This window comes from Dendrobates tinctorius, unplaced genomic scaffold (assembly GCF_039654945.1).
Source record: "Dendrobates tinctorius isolate UK_male_01 unplaced genomic scaffold, ASM3965494v1 ptg000120l, whole genome shotgun sequence".
Lineage (NCBI taxonomy): Eukaryota > Metazoa > Chordata > Amphibia > Anura > Dendrobatidae > Dendrobates > Dendrobates tinctorius.
In genome coordinates, this window is record NW_027361788.1 from 6,070,696 (window position 1) to 6,094,311 (window position 23,616).

At 45.0% G+C, this 23,616-nt stretch overlaps 1 protein-coding gene across 1 annotated transcript in view; it reads right to left on the reverse strand.

Annotated features, from left to right (window-relative positions):
• Positions 1–2,118: 2,118 nt before the first annotated feature.
• Positions 2,119–23,616, reverse strand: part of PSMB7 (proteasome 20S subunit beta 7) — a 77,638-nt gene continuing 56,140 nt past the window's right edge. The window contains exons 7-8 of the mRNA XM_073590709.1: positions 2,457–2,608; positions 2,119–2,348 (exon numbers count right to left, since the gene is read on the reverse strand). Coding sequence (XP_073446810.1) covers positions 2,237–2,348; positions 2,457–2,608 — 264 coding nt within the window. The 3' untranslated portion in view covers positions 2,119–2,236. The remainder of the gene's footprint in view (positions 2,349–2,456; positions 2,609–23,616) is intronic.

Here is a 23,616-nt window from a genome sequence, read left to right on the forward strand (position 1 = left end):
CGGTATGCCCACACCAGCATTGTGGTTTCGGTCGCAGAGGAGGGCTCCTGGGCTCCTTTTCGCGTTTGGACTCGCCGGCTTTGCCTAATCGCTTGCTCTGCGCCCGCGGAAACGCAGCCCGACAAGAAATGCATACTGCTTCTTCGGACATGCTGTATCTGTCCGCTGCTGGGGATGGGGGGGAAAGGAGGTAGCACCTCGTCTCCCAGGCAGCACTTACCCCAGTCCTGTGCCTCCCCGTTCCTGGACGCCTCCGCACAAAAATCGCGCGCCACCAGCTGTGGGGCGGACTGCCCGCATAACCGGTCCAGGGGCGGTACTTCCGAGCCGCACTCCGGAACCAGGGACTAAATTTATCCACCGCCGCCCAGGCCTGGGGGGCGGGCCACCGGAAGTGACGTGCGGCCCGGAGGCGGAACTTCCGGTTGCGACCTAGCTTTGGCCTCAATATATCCCCTGCCCCCGATGGGGGGGGGACAGGGGGCGCAAACTCCATGGCGCCACAAAAAATGGCGCTACTTACTGGCACGGGCTTCTCCGCACCGCTCTGCAGCCACTGCCGGTGGCATCTGACAGCTAAGGGCTCCAGCCTCGGATCTTCGCCGCAGGAGCCCTCCCAGGCCCTCTCCTCACTGACGATCCTCTTCAGCTTCCCAGCTCAGGTATGTGAGGGGGCCTTGACAAAATAGGACAGTGCAGGGACCCTAGCTCCATCTAACCCCTTCAGGGGGTGAGGAGAGGGACCGTCCGCCACCTTGCAGCACCGCAGTGGAGGCCGCACAGACTAGTCTTGTGCCTCTGTGCAAGCCCATGGTTTCAATACCTAGGGGTGGACAGGGCTAAGACCGGCATCATGTCCCACGTCGCGGGAGAGGATACGTGGAGGGATACTCGCATGTGCTCGCCCGTTGATGGCTTGGGGAAATCGGATCCTTTGAATAGGATGCATTGCCCCTGTCTTATCTTCATAAAATAAAAAAGAAAAATAGAAGTCTGGGGAAAAAGACCCAGATATGTCCCACGGTGTGGGAAAGGATATGCGGAGACAATACTCAACGCGTGCTCGCCCGTTGATGGTTTGGGGAGATCGGAACCCTTTCAATAGGATCCATCACCCCTGTCTCATCTTCATGGGAAGAAAAAAAAAAAAATAGTCTGGAGACATCCAGATGTGTGTGCCTCCAAAGGACACTAAGCAAAAAACTGAGTTCCGCCCGCAATAGGGGCGAGGGTGTATACGACAGAGGAGGAGCTAACCTCTTTTTTTCATTCAGTGTCAGCCTCCTAGCGGCAGAAGCATACACCCACAGTATCTGTGTCCCCCAATGAGGCTAAGGAGAAATTATTAACCCTAATTACCTACATTTAAGTAAGAAAAAATTGTAAACCCCTTTAAACGGATTAACAGAGTAATTTACCGATCACTGGGACCCCCAGCAATCCTGAGACCTCCAGCCGCCCTTCCTCTGCTTTATTCATTGTCTATGGGACTGTTGGAAATGGCCAAGCGCTGTTCCTCTGCTTTTTCTAGGAGTGGAGGATGAGGATATTCACCTCTGGGAATCCCAAGATCAGTATGAAATCTCCAGTCCTAAGGATGGGGAATAATTCCTTAAGGAATAATAACTTGATTCATTTTAATCCAGCCCAAGATCTGTTTTTGAAAACAAAGCTCCTAGTCTCTGTCATAGAAAAAAAAGTCAAAAGATAAAAATTCTGTTTGCCTAGATGTCGACGCTAGGCAGGGGTGTGCTACGTAGTGGTTACATAGTGAATGAATAATGAGCTCCCTCTAGTGGTGCCTGCAGGCAGACAGAAAAAGTGAAATTTCTATGAGCGTTTGAGAGTTGAAGCTTTGCCAAGGATTCAGAGTCAGAATAAAATGTAAATCAGAACATAAGAGTTAACTCTTATTTAGATGAAAAAAAAGGAAATATTCAATATTTTGTGCAGAATGTACACTGCAAAAGTTTTTGGGTCAAATCTTGAAAACAACAGTAACTGTTTTACCTAGAAACTTTCTTTAGGATACATAGTGGATTTTTTTTTTTACTTTTTGGCAATTAAAATGTTATGTGCTCCTTGCAGATTTTAAAGCTACAAAACACATCTTCCTAATTTATGTAAGGACGAGAACATTTTATTTCTTTTCTAACCAAATCCTTCAAAGGGGAACAAGTGTTTAACGTGTGTGTTACAAAGACCGAGACACTGCGGACGGTGGGGCAGCAAGAAATTAGGAGATGTCCATAGTCTGCACGCTTTCTTCCATCACATCCAGGCTGAAATGGGTAATCTTTTCGGACAGGACTCCCGTTGTTCCTTTCTTGTATTTGTAATTTCCTGTCCTAAAAACAGAAACAATTTTTACTGGTGCTGTCCATTACTAGCCCCTAGTTACATGGGTTGCTTGCATCAAGGCAACCCGCAAAAAGCTGTGAGGTCTTTCCACTCACCTTACTCCCTTCTTGTTAGCCATGTCATGGGGACGGATGTAGTCCACCTTGTTTTTGGTAATCACACACAGATCAATGTTACTTCCAGATCCCAAGTCGTTAAAAATGCCAGAGGCAATAGCATCACGCACTAGTTGTTTGGCATCTTCCTCCTGCAAGAGAGACAGACACAAGCGTCAAATGGACCCAGAGGAGCATTGCAAGGCCTATAAGTCTCCTTACACTGGCATGTCACTCTCCATAAAGAGAGCCATTACTCCTTAGATTCCAGACAGAAGCCTCTCATACAATAAATCGGATCTCCTGCTTTGCACTGAGGAGAGGGCAACACCCTGAAACACGTGTCTATTTGGCTTTTATCCTAAAGGCCCGATACACACAACAATGTCCCAGCGATCCCACCAACGATCCGACATGGATGGGATCGCTGGTGAGCTGTCACGGAGACAGCCCCTTCAGCGATCAGGACCAGCGAGCAAGCTGGTTTCTAATGTAAACATCGGGTATCCAGGAGCCGCGGCTCTTGGATACCCGCTGTTTACCTTGTAAACCGACGTACACGCTGGTTTCCAAGGTAAACATCGGGTATCTAAGAGCCGCGGCTCCTGGATACCCGATGTTTACATTAGAAACCAGCGTTGCTGATCGCTGGTCTCTCGCTGCCAAACGCAGCGATCAAAAAACGACCCAGGCCGATCGAGCACGATCAGCGATACTCGGCGGAGGGGCCGGTCGCTGATCCCCGTCACACACAGCGATCTCGCTGGCGTGATCGCTGTGACATCACAAAATCAGCGATCTTGCTAGCGACGTGTGACGGGGCCTTAAGTCATACCGCACGAGTTCAAGTCCTCTTCCTCCCTGAATAGGTAATTTGCATACAGACTTCTTCATTATCACCAACTTAAACATTTTGGGCACACAGGAAAAAGTTATAAAAGTTATGGAGTACTGGTACAAAGGTGGTAGGAATTTGGAAAGGAATAATGGGGCTCAGCTGTAATAAAGGAAACAAGCCATGTCAGCCAAGCATTCACGTGTTTCCAACCAGGAAGACAAAATGATGGGGCATTGAAATTCCAACTATCTGTTCCATCTGTCCCCCAACATCATCTGTTGAGGAGTCGGCAGAAACCCATCAACATCAAATAGGTCAGCCAACTTTCATCTGTTTTTGTATAGAGGCCTATAGTTAGATGTGATTTTACAATCATAGGCGCCTTCATGCAATTTTATATCAAAGTAAAACTTTGAGAAAAAAACACAAAACATTTGTGGCAAAAAGTCTAAATACCAAAACACCCATCACCTCCTAATATGAATAACCATAAAGATTGTTTGACCCCACACATGGCCATTAAAGATGATTGGCGAACATAAAATTAGTTCTAATTATCTACCTACAATTAGCGGCTATCGTTCCAGCAGCTTATCTGCTCTTGTAAAAGGACCATAACCCACCCCATAGGCATTAAACTAATGTCAGCTGAACACCCCAAAATCAAAGGGTTTGGCCGACAGTCTAATAGGTATAAGAGCCGACGATTGATTGTCGCTGAGTTCAAGGGGTTGTCCAGGCTTGGGGTTCAAGCCTGTGGTTACTTTGTGAATGCAGACTAGTGAATCCTCACATTGTGCAGTGTGCCCTCTGTCAGGATTCACAACCCTTTGAAAAATTTGGCTTGTCCTACTAACAACCACCAACCCTTTTGCTCTCTCAGATAAGTCACCCGACTGGAGTGTGGCAGTGGCTTTCTCATAGAGAACACAGGAGCGCTCTACAGAGGGAGAACTTCTATGTAAAGTGAAATAACCACCAGCCATCTAAATTGTTTGGGTTGCAAAAATTCTAAATGTGATCAAAAGAAAAATAAGGAACAAAGGGTCTAGATGTGCCAGTCTTGTCCATAGGATGGGTTTGCTCTTGCGGTTTACCACATTTAGGTAAATGGGGCTGAGTCTCAACAGCAGCCAATAGTCTGTAGTGATAGCGACCATATTTTTCTAATCTAACCCAATGAATTTCGAGGAAGCACCCATGTCTTGTTCTCATTTTTTGTCCCCCAGTTTAGATAAAAATACAGCTCTGGCAAAAATTAAGAGACCACTTCCAAATGTTCAGTTTGTCTGATTTTTCTCTTGATAGGTATATTTTTAAGTAAAATGTAAATTGTTCTTTTAGTCTATAAACTTCTGACAACATGTCTCTGAATTTCCAAGCACTAAATTTTGTTTTTTTTCTGAAAAGGAGAAAAGGTCAAAATTAAAAAAAAAAAATGCAGTGCTTTCAGACCTCAAATAATGCTAAGAAAACAAGTTCATAATCATTTAGAAACAATACTAATGTTTTAACTCAGGAAGAGTTCAGAAATCAATATTTTGTGGAATAACCATGATTTTTAAAAACAACTTTCGTGCGTCTTAGTATGCTTTCCACCAGTCTTTCACACTCTTCTGGTACAAAAATGTAAGCAGTTCTTCTTTGTTTGATGGCTTGTGACTATCCATCATCCTCTTGATTACATTCCAGAGGTTTTCAATGCGGTTCAGGTCCGGAGATTGGGCTGCCCATGACACGGTTTGATGTGTTGGTCAAAACCCTGTACATATATATTTTTTCCTCATTGTAGAACTCTGCAAAAATAAATTTTGGAAGTCTTTGATTTTAGGCCAGAGGTCTGTGCTAAATACGTTTGCAGTTTACGGTGGTCTGTATTCTGTACGTGATCCATTTGGAAAAGTTGTTTGAGTTTTCCTAAACCCACCTATATTTGACCACCTACAGGATATCAGCGGAGAATAGTAGATCATTTTATGGATCTGGTAACATTGTAATTCCTTCATATTCCCATTTTCCAAGTATCACCCGCGAGGCACAAGGCTGAATTTTACGACTATGACTTCTCCGACTCCGGTGTAAGCACAACAAGCCGGTTACCAGCCATTTGCATAGTCATACACGGGACTACGGTATACTGCTGTTAAAGCCTTTTTTTTGTCTTTTATAAAAAAAAAAAAAAAAACATCAGCCTGTGTGTAATTAAAGAAAGGAAAGTTTTGGAGCAAATAACCAGGCGTGTGAGTAGTTTACAGCTGCGAAGTCCAAAGTGCCTGGGAATATGTTACCCCTGGGCCCGAGCTGCTTCTTAAATGAGATTACAATAAGAGTGATGTACGGGAAGACGAGTCAGCGGTGACAAGCAGCTCTTTATAGGGCTATCTGTTTGCTTCCATCACTGTATCATACAATGTGTCCCTGGGCTCCAATGTGCGCAGCCATTTACCAGCGGATGACAAATGGCCAACACTTGGAGAAGGCAGGAAGAGGGGTCCGGATCGGTCACCGCAGCTGCGGCAGGCGGCTCGTGGTGGCCTGGTCGGCCCCAGAGTTCATTAAACTGACCGGTAATGGTTCTCTCAAGAAGCGCCAGAGGAATTCTTCAGCGAGGGCAAAAAAATAAACAAGTCAGGCTGGATGGGCAATCCGAAACGGGGTCTGATAAATTATTTATACCGCGCACAATTGTCTGCATTTAATATCTGAGCTGCTCGCGGCATCTTTAAAAGATGATTTATGTGCCGTAATGCTATTAAACTTTATATGGGCCCTCGGCTGGCCATAAAGTCTGCAGAGATTTAGAGAATGAGCTTTAAACTGTCGAGGCCTGCTTGATGGCAGACGTGGGGCTGTATTAAATCTCAGCTTTAAGCCGACTGTCGGGAGTAAGGTATTTTGTGCAGGATCAGGTGCTGATGGATTACCTTGATGGGTCTTTTACGATTCGGCTATTGGAAGGAGGGCCGCCGTGTATATTCTGCCGCTTCCACCGCAGCAGGTTTTAGGCCGGCAAAGCATGATCCGTACAAAACTGCTACTCCTGCCAGGCGGTCCTTGTACTAATTTGGCAGCATTAACATTTGAAGCATCAAACATAAGCGACCTTTAAAGGGGTATTCCTATCTCAATATGTAGTAGGTGTAATCAAAAATATTAGCAAATAACTCCAATTAGAAATTTAGTATAGTTCTTCTGATTCACTATGCTCCTTACCACATGTGCAAGGCATTGCAGTCGCATAGTTACGATCACTAACACCGAGCTAGCTGTCACTAAGAGTGGTTGTAACCGTGGATACTTTAGCCCTGCACATGGGGTAAGCAACATAGCAAACCAGAAGAACTATACATTTCTAATTGGAAATATTTTCTATTATTATTACATCTGCTAAGGCATTAGAACTGGAAAAGATGGGGTATTTAAAGAAAAGGTGTCAGCAGTATCCAGCCTCCTAAGCCATCTATATGGGCATGTAGGCCATGGAAGCGCAATAAAATGACACCTTGATATCCGAGATCTGATGTCTTATTCCAGAGAAAGCTAAGTTTTTCTTATACATAAATGAGCTGTTAAGATCTTGGTGCCGGACATAAATCTCCCCAAGAATCTGCCTTCAGAGATAAAAAGGGAGTTACCAGTTTGAGACATGTAATGACTGACAGCCCTTATGTTTATAAAATAATGGCGAGTAGGGCCTGGTTATAACTACTGGTGGGTTCTACACTTGGTGGCAACCTTTGATGAGTGTCTCCATAATGACACCTTCAGTCCCACAAGGACAGTGTGGTCGTATATGGACACCACAGGCACGTAAGATGTCTCAAGGTTCAGAGGCGAAATAGCGCGCCGATGACCAGAAAAGGGTTAACCCTGCTTCTTGTGTGAGGAAGGAAAAAATAAACTGCCTTTAGCACACCCAAGCCTTGCAATTATGAGGGACCAAGTGACAGGATGCAGGGCTCGCTGTCAGGTGTATAATAAATGACTTCTGTTTGCCAAATGACCACTTACAGCTGCACATCAGCTTGGCTCCTATCTGAGGGCAATTAAATGTACACAAGGGGATTTGGGACTTGTGTAAGAGCAGGCAGGATACCGAACGGGGAATACACAGCCGCCCTACCTATGCACTACAATTTCTGTGTAACATTGGGCTCGATCTGTACATAACGTCCATCGTTACCATGCTGAATCGGTCATTAGGAACAGCTCATATCACACTGAATCTGCGGCTCACCTTACGCTTATGCAAGAAATGTTACATTAGACACTGAACATTTAAATAAATCGCTGGCCACGTAATACTCCCGACAGGTCGGGTCCGCTCTAATTGGAAATACCATATGGAAATGTTTTGCCCTGATGAGACTTTCTCTAATTCAGTATCACGATGCAACTCCATGGGGGTGTCTGTCCGAGGGAAAAACCATCCACCAGGTTGATCGGCTGATGGAGAAGTGCTCTGTTTTGGCTTGTGGAGGGATGACGCACCACAATCTATGATGTCCATATGCCCTAACAGCATTGTGGGGTTGCTTTTGCGAGACAATCTCTGCCATGTTATTATTTATATTATACACAGATTCTGAATAAAGTATAACTCAGTACCTGCAGCCATATGTAAAACTATAAATAACAAATATACAAACCCAGACAGCTGTAAAATATCAATGGAGATGCCCATCTATATCCCAGCTATGATGCTAGGAAACCAGTGTGGCGATACGCGCCAGCAGACCCCCCTCCCTTCACTGACTGCACCTCACACATGCAATAAAATATGTTAATATTTCATTGCAGCACGGAGGATGCCAGGGTATAAATTCAGCATCTGTTGTCTGCAGGGTGACGGGTCCCCGCAGAGAGGCGCTCACTTTGTAATTGAGTTCTATACTGAATTAATCAGCAGTTTATCTTTCCTAGTAAAAGAATGTAAATCCAGGTTAGTGTCGTAGACATTATCTATTCATTTATGCCACATAACCTGCCAGAATAAAACATATAGGGCTCTAAACCACAACCTGGTGGAAAACAGCGAGACTGTGCTTTATTCAGCAGTAAAATGCCTTCCTTTCATCTGCAGCAAAAGCTACAACCTCCCTCCGTTACTGTCCGTACTGCTCAGCCGGATTTTATTCAGGAGGCTTTAGATTTATACAATATTCACCACTAAAAATATAATCACCTGAAAAATACAAGTTCTTTATTTCTCCAGCGAAAAATCTGAATATGGCGGCTGTTACAGCCTCCGAAAAACTTAGCCAGACTCCTGAAAAGCAACCTGTTCCCGTATGTCCCGCGCCACAGTAGCCGGGATGTGTATGTGCTTTACATCTGCACATTCTGGGGGACCTCAAGATTACTTTTAGGAACAAAAACGGATTTAAAAGCATGGTCATATCCCTGGGTAAGTATTTCAGTCCCAAAACCCCACAATTACCCATCTCTGGATGAACACTAGACGAGCATCTTTTTAATACTAGAAAGATTGGTGGAGGGTCTAACAGCTGGGACCCCTACTAATTTTATCGCCATTGGAATTTTTATGGCAGTGCACATGCTCGACTGCGGCTCCGTTCATTCCCTTCGCGACTGCTGAGCGCTGAACATCTGATTTTTCTGGCAGCCTCATAGAGAATGAATGGAGCAGCGGTTGGACCACCACTGATCTCTAAGTGACCACCTATTCCGGTGATATCTTCTTTGCTGGCAATGTTTCGTTCCACCTCTCCAAATATCCCTAAAATGCCACTTTTATAAGACTGCAGAAAACAAAATTCTAGGAATGAAGAGCTTGAATAGCCAAGTGTTGCATTCTGAGCAGAGCGGCCATTTGTGCTTATACCCTTCAAAGCCGCCTTGTTTTTGGGACCCTAAGGTCAAGCTCTCACCATTTTATCGTCACCTTTAGATGGCGGATCATTTGCAAAAAATATCGGGCTCAGTAAATCATGCCATCAGTGAATTGGGAATTATAGATTCTATTGGGCACACCATGGGTGCAACTGCTTCAGCCGCAAAGGGACCCAAAAAGTAAGTGGGCCCATTTCCATCTCCAAAGCAACTTCTGACACCGACAAACGAGTGCATTATGATGACTACAATTAGGGCCAATATACTTTTTTTTTTTCCACTGGAACCCTTTTCACTCTGGTGTAGACCCCCTGATACCCTCAGGTGCCCACTTGCGCACATGGACCACGCAGATCAAACTGCTCATCTGGGGTCTTTCGTGTGATAAAGGTTTCACCAAAATAGACTTATTTAAGACTTACTTAAAAGGAGTCACCTATCTGGAAAATGTTTTGTGTGTTTGATCATGGAATTATCATAGAAAGGTAGAGTTGGAAGGGACCTCCTGGGCCATCTGGTCCAACCCTCTGTTCAAAGCAGGATTCGCTAAATCATCCCAAACAGATGTCTGTCCAGCCTCTGTTTGAAGACTTCCATTGAAGGAGAACTCACCACTTCTCGTGGCAGCCTGTTCCACTCATTGATCACTCTAACTGTGAAAAAGTTTTTTCTAATATCTAATCTGTGTCTCCTCCCATTCAGTTTCATCCCATTGCTTGAAGTCTTTCCTTGTGCAAATGAGAATAAAGATGATCCTTCTACGATGTGACAGCCCTTTAGATATTTGTAGACAGCTATTAAGTCTCCTCTCAGTCTTCTCTTTTGCAACCTTTCCTCATAAGACAGGGTTTGCAGACCGGTCACCATTCTGGTTGCTCTTTTCTGATCTTGCTCCAGTTTGTTGATGTCTTTTTTAAAATGTGGTGCCCAAAACTGGACACAATATTCCAGATGAGGTCTGAGCAAAGAGTAGAGGGAAATAATGACTTCACGTGTTCTAGACTGTATGCTTCTGTTAATACATCCTAGAATTGCATTTGCCTTTTTTGCTGCTGCATCACACTGTTGACTCATATTAACAGAATTGAGAATCCCAACGTTAGCAAGCCCAGATAAAGTGGCTACGTTGGGCGCCTCCTGCCCGACTACCTGTTCATTTACATGGGCGCAGCGTAATGGTTTATTCGAGATTTGGCAGCGCTGTAGAGAAACATTACATTTACTGCCAAATTTCGGCTAAGACTGTGGCTCATCATTGGGGGGGGGGGTCTGAACAGTACTCAATTCTCAATTTATCGTCAACAAGTAGGATTATCTTATTCCCCTTTAGCTTCTGGGTTTTTACCCTAATGATGTAGCCTGTATGGAGAATAATAAGAGGTTGCTCCCGCTGAGCATCTACAATATGCATTTTTAAGTACATACTATTGGGTAGTACGGGGATTAGAACCCCCAAAGAGAATAAGGGTCCGTCTCAACTAGCTACCCCTCTAATCTCTTCCAGGACATCTTTGTGAAAAGGCTAGATATCTAGGTACATAAAGATATGCAGGTCATGAATACACCACGTACCGTTACGTAATGCTACCAAAATAAGTGCCGAACTGTCGAGTCTCCTCGGGTACACACATGGGGCAGCTGATTTTCTAGGCGGAAAACACACAGTACGTGACAGATGAACAATTGCCATCTCAACGAGTTGCAGAGAAAACTATTTTAGGATTTTATTAAAAATTTTTCAGTGGGCATCACTCGTAGATGGGGGTCGTTAGAACAGAGGATCACCATCGTAAAAAAAGAACAAGACAACCCCTTGGAATGCTCAAGACCACATATCCATCAAAAGGTGTCTACTAGTGGCTACCACCGAACAAGTAAGAGCACTTGGGGCAAACACAATAGACAACATCTATATATAAGTGGTTATTGGAATGGTGCGGGAACGTGAAAAAAAAAAAAACACTAATGCCGGTGAGACACTTAATTCTTCCACTGACAATCCTGAGCCGGGAACTATGAGTCAATAAGATGATGTAAAGGCTGCGCACGGGCCGGCCGGGGAGTCTTTGCTCGGGTTTAGATCCATAGCTGCCCATATGACAAATGGATGCAGCTCTGCAATGAATATCAGGTGCAAGACATCAGAGTCTTTAAACGACTGCAAGGCCCGAAGAAGCGAAGCAGCGCTGGTCTTTGGCAATCCATAAGTGTTTCTCCAGAGGCCGATGCTGCTCTCGCTTCTCTGTGAAATATGACTCCATAAATCAGTCTGGGAAAGTGGCACTTGTGCACTTCGCTATCTATCACCGCAGCGAAAGCTTCCGGGCAGGGCCAATCTAGAGGAAGGCTTGTCACATTTGGCATTGACAAAATCTGTGCTACTTACATATGAGATGTGCTACAGCTAAGGGAAAAGGAAAAAAAACATCCTGCTGGTGTTAGCACGCTGGAGGCAGTGGCAGGAGCTTCGGCAGCTCATCTTCAAAAGGCAGAAAGCCAAAGCTGGAGCAACCTGCAGAAATTGGCTAAGCCTGTAGCCCTCAGCTCCTTTACGTTGAAACATCTTCAAAGTCTTGCTATGTAACTGAGGGGCACAGCAGCTGCCACCCCAGATTTCATTCTCTCTCCTCTTGGCAGCTCTCTGTTCAAGGAGCGAAAGGAGGAAGTGGAAGCAGACACGGAACGGGATGGAGATGGGGGACAGGGCGGAAGATCTGCAGATGCAAGAAATGTTAGCAAGTTGCAGGATGGATGGCGCATATGGAATTGGGCATAAAAAGATGGGGAAAGGTTGAGGGAAAAAATAGCTAAAAATAAATTATATCATATATTATACACACAGATTTGCTTTCTTTCCCGACTTCGGTCAATGGGCTGTGTCTGATATTGCAACTTTGCTCTACGCATTTGAATGGTCACAAGCTACAAGACATAGGCAAATGTGGAGACGTTTCTTTAGGGGAGAGGCAGCTCATTTCTCATCCTGGACAATCCATTTTAATAGAAAGAAGCCGTTTAAGGGAAGGCTGAGAAATGTCAGCCACAAATGGAAGGACATGGGGCAGGAACATAAGAAAAAAAAAAAAGGGATACATTAACAAGTGAAAGAAAGTTAACCGAAAATAAAGCTAGCAAAGGGTTTAATGGAGGAAGGAATAAAAAGGTTGATGCCAGAAAGCTTTTAAAAGGTTTATGCCCCCTAATCTGAAAGCAGCATAATGTAGAGAGAGAGACACCCGGATTCCAGTGATGGGTCACTTACTGGGCTAATTGCTGTTGTTTTCATGACATCACAGTTTTATCTGCAGGAGATTATTACCAGATGACTAATAAACCTGCAGTAAGGTAGTCCAGCCACGCCCAGACTCAGTGCAGCTTTCTGTGCATAGGCAGAATGCTTCCAATCGGAGGTGTGGGCGGGGTTATACAGAGCTCAGCATCTCCTGGCTCTCCTGGTTCTCTTCCTATCTCTCTGACCGCTCCTTCAGTGTTTTGTTCTCTGGCTCCACGTCATCTCCTCTTCCTCTTGCTGTCGGGGTACCTCAGGGCTTAGTCCTTGGCCCCCTTCTCTTCTCTCTCTACACGGCCCCAATTGCACAGACCATCAGCAGATTTGGCTTTCAGTACCATCTTTATGCTGATGACACACAACTATACACGTCTTCCCCCGACCTTACCCCTGCTGTACTACAGAACGCCAGTGACTGTCTGTCCGCAGTCTCCAATATCATGTCCGCTCTCTATCTGAAACTCAACCTCTCCAAAACTGAACTACTTCTGCTCCCGCCGTCTACTAACCTCCCTAAATCTGACATTTCCCTCTCCGTGGGTGGTACCACAATAACACCCCGGCAGCAGGTGCGCTGTCTGGGTGTTATGTTTGACACCAATCTCTCCTTTACATCCCATATACAATCCCTTGCCCGCTCTTGCCGCTTACACCTAAAGAACATCTCTAGAATCCGCCCTTTTCTCACTATGGAAACAACAAAAACCCTCACTGTTGCATTGATCCACTCTCGCCTGGATTACTGCAACGCTCTATTAATTGGCCTCCCCGTCACTCGACTATCCCCTCTCCAGTCCATACTCAATGCAGCAGCCAGGATCGTCCATCTGGGTAATCGGTACTCGGACGCGTCCGCTCTTCGCCAGTCCTTACATTGGCTGCCCATTCATTATAGGATCCAATTCAAAGTACTTGTTCTCACCCACAAAGCTCTCCACAGTGCGGCACCCCCTTACATCTCTTCTCTCATTTCTGTCTATCGGCCTAGCCGATCGCTGCGCTCTGCAAACGACTTTCGACTAACCTCTGCACTAATCCGTACCTCCCACTCCCGACTCCAAGACTTCTCCCGTGCTGCTCCTATCCTCTGGAATGCTCTACCCCAAGAAATCAGGACTATCCACAATTTGCATAGTTTTAGGCGCTCCCTCAAAACACACCTGTTCAGAGCGGCCTATCACATTCACTAATCAAAGTCATTCTCTGTGTAAGTGTGCGTGCGTAGCCCATTCACTATCTCCATCCATCCTTCACTCCTGCAAGATTGCTGGACCTTCATTGTAAATACACCATTGTAAATACACACCTGTACTCTGTATCTCCCTCACCTCATTGTAGATTGTACGCTCTCACGAGCAGGGTCGTCTTATTTCGTCTTATTTTGCTTTAATTATTGTATTGTTAGCGTTGTTACTTATGACTTGTGTTTTGAAACTGTTAAACTGTAAAGCGCTGCGGAATATGTTGGCGCTATATAAATAAAGATTATTATTATTATTATTATTCAGAGGAGAGAACTGGAAGATCAGCAGCAAGCAGCCATTAAATGATAACAATGGAATTGGGGTCTCTGCCCCTACATACATTGTGCTGTTCTCAGATGGAATAGGATATGGATAACAAAAATGAGACTAGGATAAAAGGGGAAATATATGCCAGCATATCCTGCCATTGTACACACTCCGCTGCATCTCTTCCATCTACCAAAGCCAAAACATCCACAGTGGAAGGACATTTCTCCGACCCATCAGTGAGACATCCAGCTCTTTAAAACCAGCTTTAGCCGTGGATCCAATCAAAGGACGAAAAGTCAGGAAATTGATATATCCATGAGAAATTGACGGTGATATTTTTTTTTTTCATTCACTGTCACTTATTAGTGATGAGCGACCGTGCTGGGATAAGACGTTATCGGAGCATGACAGGGGCCAATAGAGTGACTTCGGCATGCTCGAAAAATATGTTTGAGTTCACGTGGCTGCAGGACTAACAAACAGGCAATCCCTGCATGTGTTGCGACTTTCCAACAGCCGTGAGAAACGCAGGCGCAGGACTCAAACATATTTGCCAAAGACACTCTTAGCAGCCGAAATGACAGCTTGATATGTGTCTATGAGGCTGTAAGTTCGGACTGGGAGACCCATGATCAGTCAATGCATTATAATCCCTAAACAGACCATGAAACACAATCAGGTAACCCAGTCTTATAGATATCAACAGGGAGGAGGTTGTACAGATTTTCACACTCCATAAAGGGGAGAAAGCAGGTTTAGTGTAATGGAGGGAAGAGAAAACAGGCTGTAGAAACAAAAGAAAGCACATGAAGAGGCCATAAATGCAGGATAGAAGCTGTGCTAAAATTCAACCTAATGAAGACAGAAGCATCCTGGATACAGAGCGCACATCCAGCCTGTATTACTGTGAGAGACCCTTCTGCCAGCAGTATCGTATCTACATAGCTCACAAACAGCATATATTACTGTGAGAGACTCTTCTAACAGCAGAATCCTGGATATACACAGAGCTTACATCCAGCCTATATTACTGTGAAAGACTCTGCTTGACAGCAGCATCCTGGATAGCGCTGACATCCAGCCTATATTACTGGGAGTGATACTCCCAACAGGAGCATTGTGGATACACACACAGCTCACATCCAGCCTATATTACGGTGAGACCTTTCCGACAGCAGCTTCTTGGATACAGAACTCACATCCAACCTATATTACTGGGAGCCACACTCCCAAGAACGAACATCCTGGATACGCACACAGCTTACATCCAGCCTACATTACAGTGAGAAACCCTTCCAACAGCAGCAACCTTAATACACACAGAGCTCACATCCAGTAACGTTGGTTGTGAGAGACACTCCCACAAAGAGAAAAATGAGAAACGTAGCTCAGGCTGCAAATTGCATTATCATAAGGTCTGAGAAGGAAGGAAGATTGCATATGGCAACTTGTATGTTCCCAAAAAATATTTTTATAAATAAAAGAAAATTAAATAAAAAAAGTATTTTTAATATGTTAGTATAATTTTATTGTTTGTCACCCCCGGCCTAAACTATTTAAATCGAGTTTTTACTCTTGCTTTTGGAAATAAAATGAGATGCACAAGTGTCTGAGATGGAAGACTATATACTAAATGTAGCCCATGCAGGTAGGTGAAGAGAGGCCTAATAAAAAGAGCTAGCCGAGAAGGCTACCTATTATCTCCTCTCCCTTAAAGGGCTCTTTACGAACAATTATCTGTCCATTGCTTCAAACGCATGCAAATGTGCAGAGCCACCATGAAATATAAATAACTTTGGGGGGAGGGGGCAATAACTGAAGCCCCTTGGCCTGTGATCGACAATGCAAAAATTAACCTTTGATGTGGCTGCACTGCCTATTGCACAAGGTCCACCCGGTATACGAGATGCCAGGCACCGCTCCATGACAAAAGCTGCATCCATCGTATATGGCGACACCATCTCCCTGGGTCTGCGGCTCAGGACATATCAGAATGGGGGGGGGGGGGGGGAAGGATTGTCTTCCTTTTTTTTTTTTTTTAATTCTTCGGCAGTATTCAAATGGTCCTTTCATTAAGCTTGTTTAATTAGAATCCAGCTGCTAATTTGCAAGTCGATACCAGAGGGTGCAGGACAGCCTTCCTTTGAATACTGTCCCTGTGATCTACTGTGCGCACACACTGCCATCCTTCAGTAGCCTCCGCGAGCTTTTCTGACAATTAGTGCAGGAGAAGCCGTATTGATCTTGACAGGGAAAATATTAATCTTCTTCCCGTTTTAATGAACCATAATCTTCAAGGGGGTTTATTCTCTTGCTCGCTGTGGCACACTCGCGACAATGGGTAATCTTGGCCACATCCCGCATAACAACTAAATGCAAATCGGACTGCCTGCGTCGGAGAAGATACCTCTTTGCCCTTCGTAGAGGATATCAAATACAGTTACAAGATACCCCGCGTGATCGGCGGCGGCCGCGGCTTTTTTTTTTTTTTCGTTGCATTCGTGTGTTGTCTTCATCCCGATCAAAACTTCTATGAATCATCTTCATTACGGTTTTATTAGTCGCCATCAATTCTCCGCCGCTGTCAGTGTGGCTCCGTTTAATTAAGCTGCTCCTCATTAATATTCCAGCCAATGCTGACATCTGACAGTAACATTTTCTATCGCTTCCCCCCCACCTTTTCCTTTGTGCATGGAGAATTCTGGCCCGAAAGTGACAATTTCTAGTTAAATCAAGATTATATTCTGAGGAATGATAACTGTTCTCGGGTCGTAACGACACCGGACATATATAATGCAGACGTGTTTCTAGGACCTAATGCACATGCAGCCGATGACAGCACTGTGGAGTCAGAGACGCTAGAAATGGACCAATTACGGCTTCAGAACAAAAAAAATTATTTTAGATTAACTTTCATAGGAACTGTAAAAAAGTGGATTTGTCGCCATATTTCACAATATTAATTTCATACATTAAATGGATCTCTTAGACCTGATGAGGCTGGTCTACTTACCTTAAGAATCCATTGCTGGAATGGATGTGTAATCCTCATTTCAGGATGAGGGAGGTCATGAACAAAGTATCAAAGGGGGTTTCCACTTTCAGAAAAATGGACCCCAAACATATTAGTCTACTTAAAATAACAAACAGAGAAAGTACTCGTCCTCCCCAGTTTCGGTGTTTTGGCTAAAAGCCGACTATTGACTCAATCAGTCTACCTCGGCTTAGCCCTGCTAACGTAAATGTCACTGCTGTGGTTACCTGCATACCTGCTGTTATTTTCACGTATTTGGGGTCCACTTTCCTGAAAATAGGAGACCCCCTGAAGTCCCCGCTCACCCTGGACAGACACTGAGGAACATTTTACATGCATGGTTTCCCCCCCCCCCCCAGAGTTAGTACAGCAGCCCCACGAGGTTTAAGAGACGCATTTAATAAATGTATGCAGCTTATATTAGGAATTCTGGTGACGGAAAATATTCTAAAAGTCCAGGAAATGTACCACTCTGAGGTTCACATGCCAAAGTATTGGGCAAATACTGCACTTCAGGCATACTGAATGTCAACATCCAACTCTCTCACCCTCTAGGCAATAAGTCCCCGGCAGAAGTGTTTGGCGACCGTTGACTCTCCTCTTCCCACTGGAATAGTAGACATGCTCGGCTGAACATGCATGCAACTGTGGTGTTGGGGGGCCGATAGCTGGACAAATATCAACGATGTATGGGGAGCCGTGACGTGCACAAGACTAGACGGAAAGTGGCATCATATAATGGCTTATTCTACATCTGACTTTTATATTGAATATACTTTCTAAAAAATAAAAAATGTGATTTTTTTTCCTCTCCCAATTTCCATATCATTAACTATAGTGAAAAAATAAGATACATTCAGAAATCATGAAAATTTTCACTGACCACTGGGTCTAATACTAGACTCTTAATTTGTGTACAGATCAGCTTTCAGCAGACTCATCACAGACAGCAGTGGAATGACTGAAAACACCTCTATATACAGTAGATAATACAGTATCCACCATTCACAATAGACAATGTCACAGCTCATCTCCTCCCCCTCCTGTACAATGACTGAAAACACCTCTATATACAGTAGGTAACTCAGGATCCATCCTTTACAATAGGTGATGACAACGCACCTCCTCCTGTACAGTGACTGATAACACATCTAATATAGAGTAGATAACAGGATCCACCATTCACAATAGGTGATGCCACAGCTCACCTCCTCCTCCTGTACAATGACTGATTACACTTCTATATACAGTAGATAACATGATAGATCATTCACAATAGGTGATGTCACAGCTCACCTCCCCCCTCCTGTACAATGACTGATAACACCTCTATATATACAGTAGGTAACTCAGGATCCATCCTTTACAATAGGTGATGACAATGCACCTCCTCCTGTACAGTGACTGATAACACATCTAATATAGAGTAGATAACAGGATCCACCATTCACAATAGGTGATGTCACAGCCCACCTCCTCCTCCTTTATAATGACTGATAACACCTCTATATACATTAGATCAGGGTTCCCCAACTCCAGTTCTCAAGGCCCACAACAGGTCATGTTTTCAGGATTTCCTTAGTATTGCCAATGTGATCATTGCATCACCTGTACAATACAAGGGAAATCCTGAAAACATGATCTGTTGGTAGGCCTTGAGAACTGGAGTTGGGGAACCCTGCATTAGATAACACAGGATCCACCATTCACAATAGGTGATGTCACAGCTCACCTCCTCCTCCTGTACAGTGACTGATAACACCTCTATATACAGTAGATAACAGGATTCACCATTCACAATAGGTGATGTCACAGCTCACCTCTCCCTTCTGAACAATGACTGATAATGCCTCTATATACAGTAGATAACAGGATTCACCATTCACAATAGGGGATGACAGCTCACCTCTTCCTGTACAATGGTGAGCTCTATATACACCTCTATATACAGTAACACAGGATCCACCATTTACAATAGTTTAAGTCACAGCTCACCTCCTCCTGTACAATGACTGATAACATTGCTATATACAGTAGACAACACAGGATCCACCATTTACAATAGTTTAAGTCACAGCTCACCTCCTCCTGTACAATGACTGATAACATTGCTATATACAGTAGACCACACAGGATCCACCATTTACAATAGTTTAAGTCACAGCTCACCTCCTCCTGTACAATGACTGATAACATTGCTATATACAGTAGACAACACAGGATCCACCATTTACAATAGTTTAAGTCACAGCTCACCTTCTCCCTTTCACAGCACAATGATTTTTCCCATATTAAAGTAAGGCTCAGATAACTCTTCTGTACAAATTGGGTATGAGTCAGTGTATTGGTGCTAATGTCCATGTGAAGAATAGCAAGTAGGGGGTCTAATATTCGGCCTTGCAGGATCAATAATATGCCGATCACAGGGCTTTACATGGCTAATCTCTCCGGACGGCTTTATATACATCACATTGAATTCAATTAGCTTTCGTCTCACACGTGGAATAGAACGCTGGTTCTCAGACATCCGGATCCATTCCCTGACAGATGTGCACAAATGCTGCTGCTTTGATAAGGCAGATCCATTAATCATCAATAGTAACCCGACTACACAAGCTATAGCAGGAGATCTGCGCACAGCAACTGTGTGTGGTCCCATGCCCGATACATGATTAATACCGCGGGCGTGGTGGTGGCCGAGGGCAGAGCGTATCACATGGCGCAGAGGCCTAAGTGCCGGCTCATATACAACACCATGAGAAAGAAAGAAGAAAAAAAGATTCTTAATCAGGATCCATGTGATCACTCACAGTTTGGCCTCGCTTCATGCTCAGACTTTAGGATGCAGCCATATTGCGCAGCGTTATACTGCCCCCATAGGCTTCCACCAGGCCCCTCTGATATTACAGGTAGATCGGTCATACTTATGATATCAACGTGTCAGGATCGCTGGTAAGTCGCTATGTGATCGCTGGTGAGCTGTCAAACAGACAGCTTCACCAGCGATCAGCACAGCGACGCCGAGCGCGCGGCATCGCTGTGTTCATTATCGCTGATGAAATATTCATGTCAAAAATAGAATTAAAATAAAAAAATATTGTTAGTCTCACCTTCCGATGTCCCGCGCAGCATTCCCGCCTCTCTCCACGCTCCGGTCCCGTTCTCGCGGGATCGCGAAGTCTCGGTCATTCTTGCAAAGGATTACTGGGACTGGAGCGTGGAGAGAGGCGGGAATGCTGCGCGGGACGCTGGAAGGTGAGAATAACAATATTTTTTATTATTTTACACCTGATCGCTGCTCTCCCGCCTGTCACACGCAGCGATGCGTGCTGGCCAGCGGGAGATCAGCGACGAAAAAAATGTCCAGAGATTTCTTGCAGCGATCAGCGATACCGGCAGGGGGGCCGGTCACTGATCTCTGTCACACACAGCGATCTCGCTGGTGAGATCGCTGTTGTGTCACAAAAGTTGTGACTCAGCAGTGATCTCGCTAGCGAGATTGCTATGTGTGACGGGGCCCTTATGGTGCTAATCTCTGCTACAAGCAAAGTTTCAAAAAGCAGTCCTTATAAAGTTGTCCAAACGGACCGACAGCCATCTAATATGTATGTCAGGGAGGAAACCCCTGACTCAGCCCCAAAAAATGATGTAATACTACTCCATGTGGCCCCCCATATAGCAGCACACTGACGGCACGTGAAAACCATGGAGTGTAGCTGCAATACTCGCCATGGCCATTGTTAAGAATGGCGCTGTTTCTGGAAGAAGGCAGTCACATATTCCTAACCCAGTGTAACACATTTTAAAACAGATTCAATTAATACAAAGTGCTGCAATAATAATAATAATAGTAATAATAAAAATGATTTGTTTCTCATCTGTAGAGGGGCTTCTCATCTGTCAGAAAAATATTTGGCAATGCTATAGACATAGTAGGAGCCATTACACCAGGAAAATTCCTCATCACACTACGAACTCCTTGACAGCCTTTCAATTATGGTGGAGTGGTAATGGCGTAAGTGACTGCTGCAGCCCATCGCTGATCTTACGGTGCATGCCCTAGTGTTGAAATGACTGAGGCGATTTATCTGGCACGTAATTGGTCTTATTTGTGGCCTTTTTTTCCCCCCATGTCCCGATTTCTTCTATGTTCTGAAAACCCCTTTAACCAATCCCTCTTACATGCACTATGGTGCTCCCCAGTCTTTAATTACTGTGCAGCAGCCACGGTTTACACATTTCACGTGACAGCTGCAGCCCATCACCGACCTCATGCTGCCATGAACTGGTGACATAGGAGCTTTATCTGGTCTTATAACTTTTTTATCCCCGTGGCCCGATTCCTTCTAATCTCTGAAAACCCTTTTAAGCAATACCTTATACTAAACGGGTGGGAAAAAAACCCAAACTACTGCGGCTTCTTCAGGGGCCAAGGTAAGTAAACCTCTATGATTGCATGGTAATTAGGGATGAGCGATATTGCCCTATATCGTATCGGAATTCCGATTTCCGATATTGAAAAAATATCGGATATTGGAATTTCCGATTTCCAATATCAATGCAAGTCAATGGGAGAAAAAAATCGGAATTACAAAATGACCACTACAGTGCTATATAATGGATAAAATGGAGGGGAAACACCTCAGGATAATGGGGAAGGAGTTTGCTGAGGCAGAGGAGCAAAAAAAATCGCTAGAAAAATGCACAGAGCGAAAGCTGTAGCAGGAAAACTGGTCGCCATCTTCTTAACAGCAGTGTTTTTTCTTTGGGTTAGGATTAGTTGGGGTAGGGTTAGGGGTTATGGTTAGTAGGGTAAGGGTTAGGGTAACGGTTAGGCCTGTTTCACACTTCCGTTTTTGTGTCCGCCAAACGGATCCGTTTCCGTTTTTTTGACGGAAACTGATGCAAACGGATCCGGTTTTTTAAAAAACGGATCCGTTTTTTTGACGGATCCGCGGTAACCGTAATGGAAGTCTATGGGACAAAAAAAACGGATCCTGCAAAAAATGGCGGATCCGTTTTTTTACGGAAAACAACGGATTTTGACGGATTTGAAAAAACGGAAGTGTGAAACAGGCCTTAGGGGTTAGGGATAGTTAGGGTTAGCGATTTTACATTATTAAATTAAAGCTGCCGGTGGTGGTGTCAATATGTCCTTTGACTGACATGTGTCCGCGTTCAGCTCACCTTGCTTTGCAGGGAGTTTCCAGGAGCACCACATGGAGGAACGGATACACTCCCTTTAAACCATGCTTAGTCTTCTGCTGCTGATTATATTACTGTTATTCAGTAATTCAGCATATTGATATTCTGCTTTTGGTTCATGTACATCTGCTCCTACTGCTTCCTAAACCTCTGTCTATGGTTATCCTGCTATTGGCTGGTCGCAGAATTTCCCAAACCCAGAGGAAATACACAGAAGTAACAGTAGGCACAGGAACTTGAGAGAACCAGCTGGTGAGTCTGGAACCCGTATAGGCAGCAGAAATCAGCATAAGAGCCAATGGAACTAACGGGCACCAGCTGACATTACCGGAGGCCGATAACTAAGCAGGAGGTAACCTGTGCCAGAATGCACTACTAAGGACCAGCAGACGTTACTGGAACTCGGATACCACAAAGGAGGGACCTAAGCCAATGACTCTACTGAGAACCAGCTGACGTTACTGGAACCCAGATAAGCAGCAGAAGGTAAAAGTGCCAGTGGCTGTACTGGGCAACAGCTGACATTACTGTAGCCCGGATACCACAATGTAGTAGTGACATAAGCCAAATGCACTGCCGAGAAGGCCAAAAAAACCCCACAAAGACGCAAGTTCAAGAGCAAAAAGACAGGAGTCCGGGGACATCGCCATCTGTCTTCTTCTCTTGGGTCTTCTGTATCTGTCTTCCTGTCTTGGGTCTTCTGTATCTGTCTTCCTGTCTTGGGTCTTCTGCATCTGTCTTCCTGTCTTGGGTCTTCTGCATCTGTCTTCCTGTCTTGGGTCTTCTACCGGAGTAATGTCTTCTCGGCAGAAGGTGCAAGAGCCACATTTGCCCCCGCAACCTGGACACAGTCTTCTTTACTCCGCAGTCGCAGCAGGGGAGGAGGAGGGCCTACTGGCACTGTCGAGACCAGCCTTGAGCGCCAGGTCCCGGAGTCCACGTAGGGGGCTCCTACACTGCCGACACCACGGATAACAGCAAACTGAGCCGGAATGATGTACAGCGGGGGCGTGGAACAGTGCGGCGGACACAACCGTGTAACGGCGAGCGTTGTCGAAACACGGTGTGGAGCAGGAGGTACCCGTGCCCTTGGGCACTCCCGAGAACCAGCTGGCGATGCTCGAACTCGGTTTACCCCTTGGGGGAGGCACCTGTGTCCGCACTTCACTGCCAGGAAACAGCCGGTGTGGCTGGATCCCGCCTCTTGTGCTTCTGCCTATAGGTGTTTGGCATCTGTCGTCCTTTTTTTCCACTTTGGTCTAACAAGGTACAGCTGGTGTTACTATTGCCCAGAAACACAGCATGCTGTGAAAGAGGCAGTCACGGAAATGGGCACTAGCTGGCGGTACTAGAGCCCAGAAACACGGCATGCTGTGAAATCAGCAGTCACGGAAATGGGCACTTGCTGGCGGTACTAGAGCCCAGAA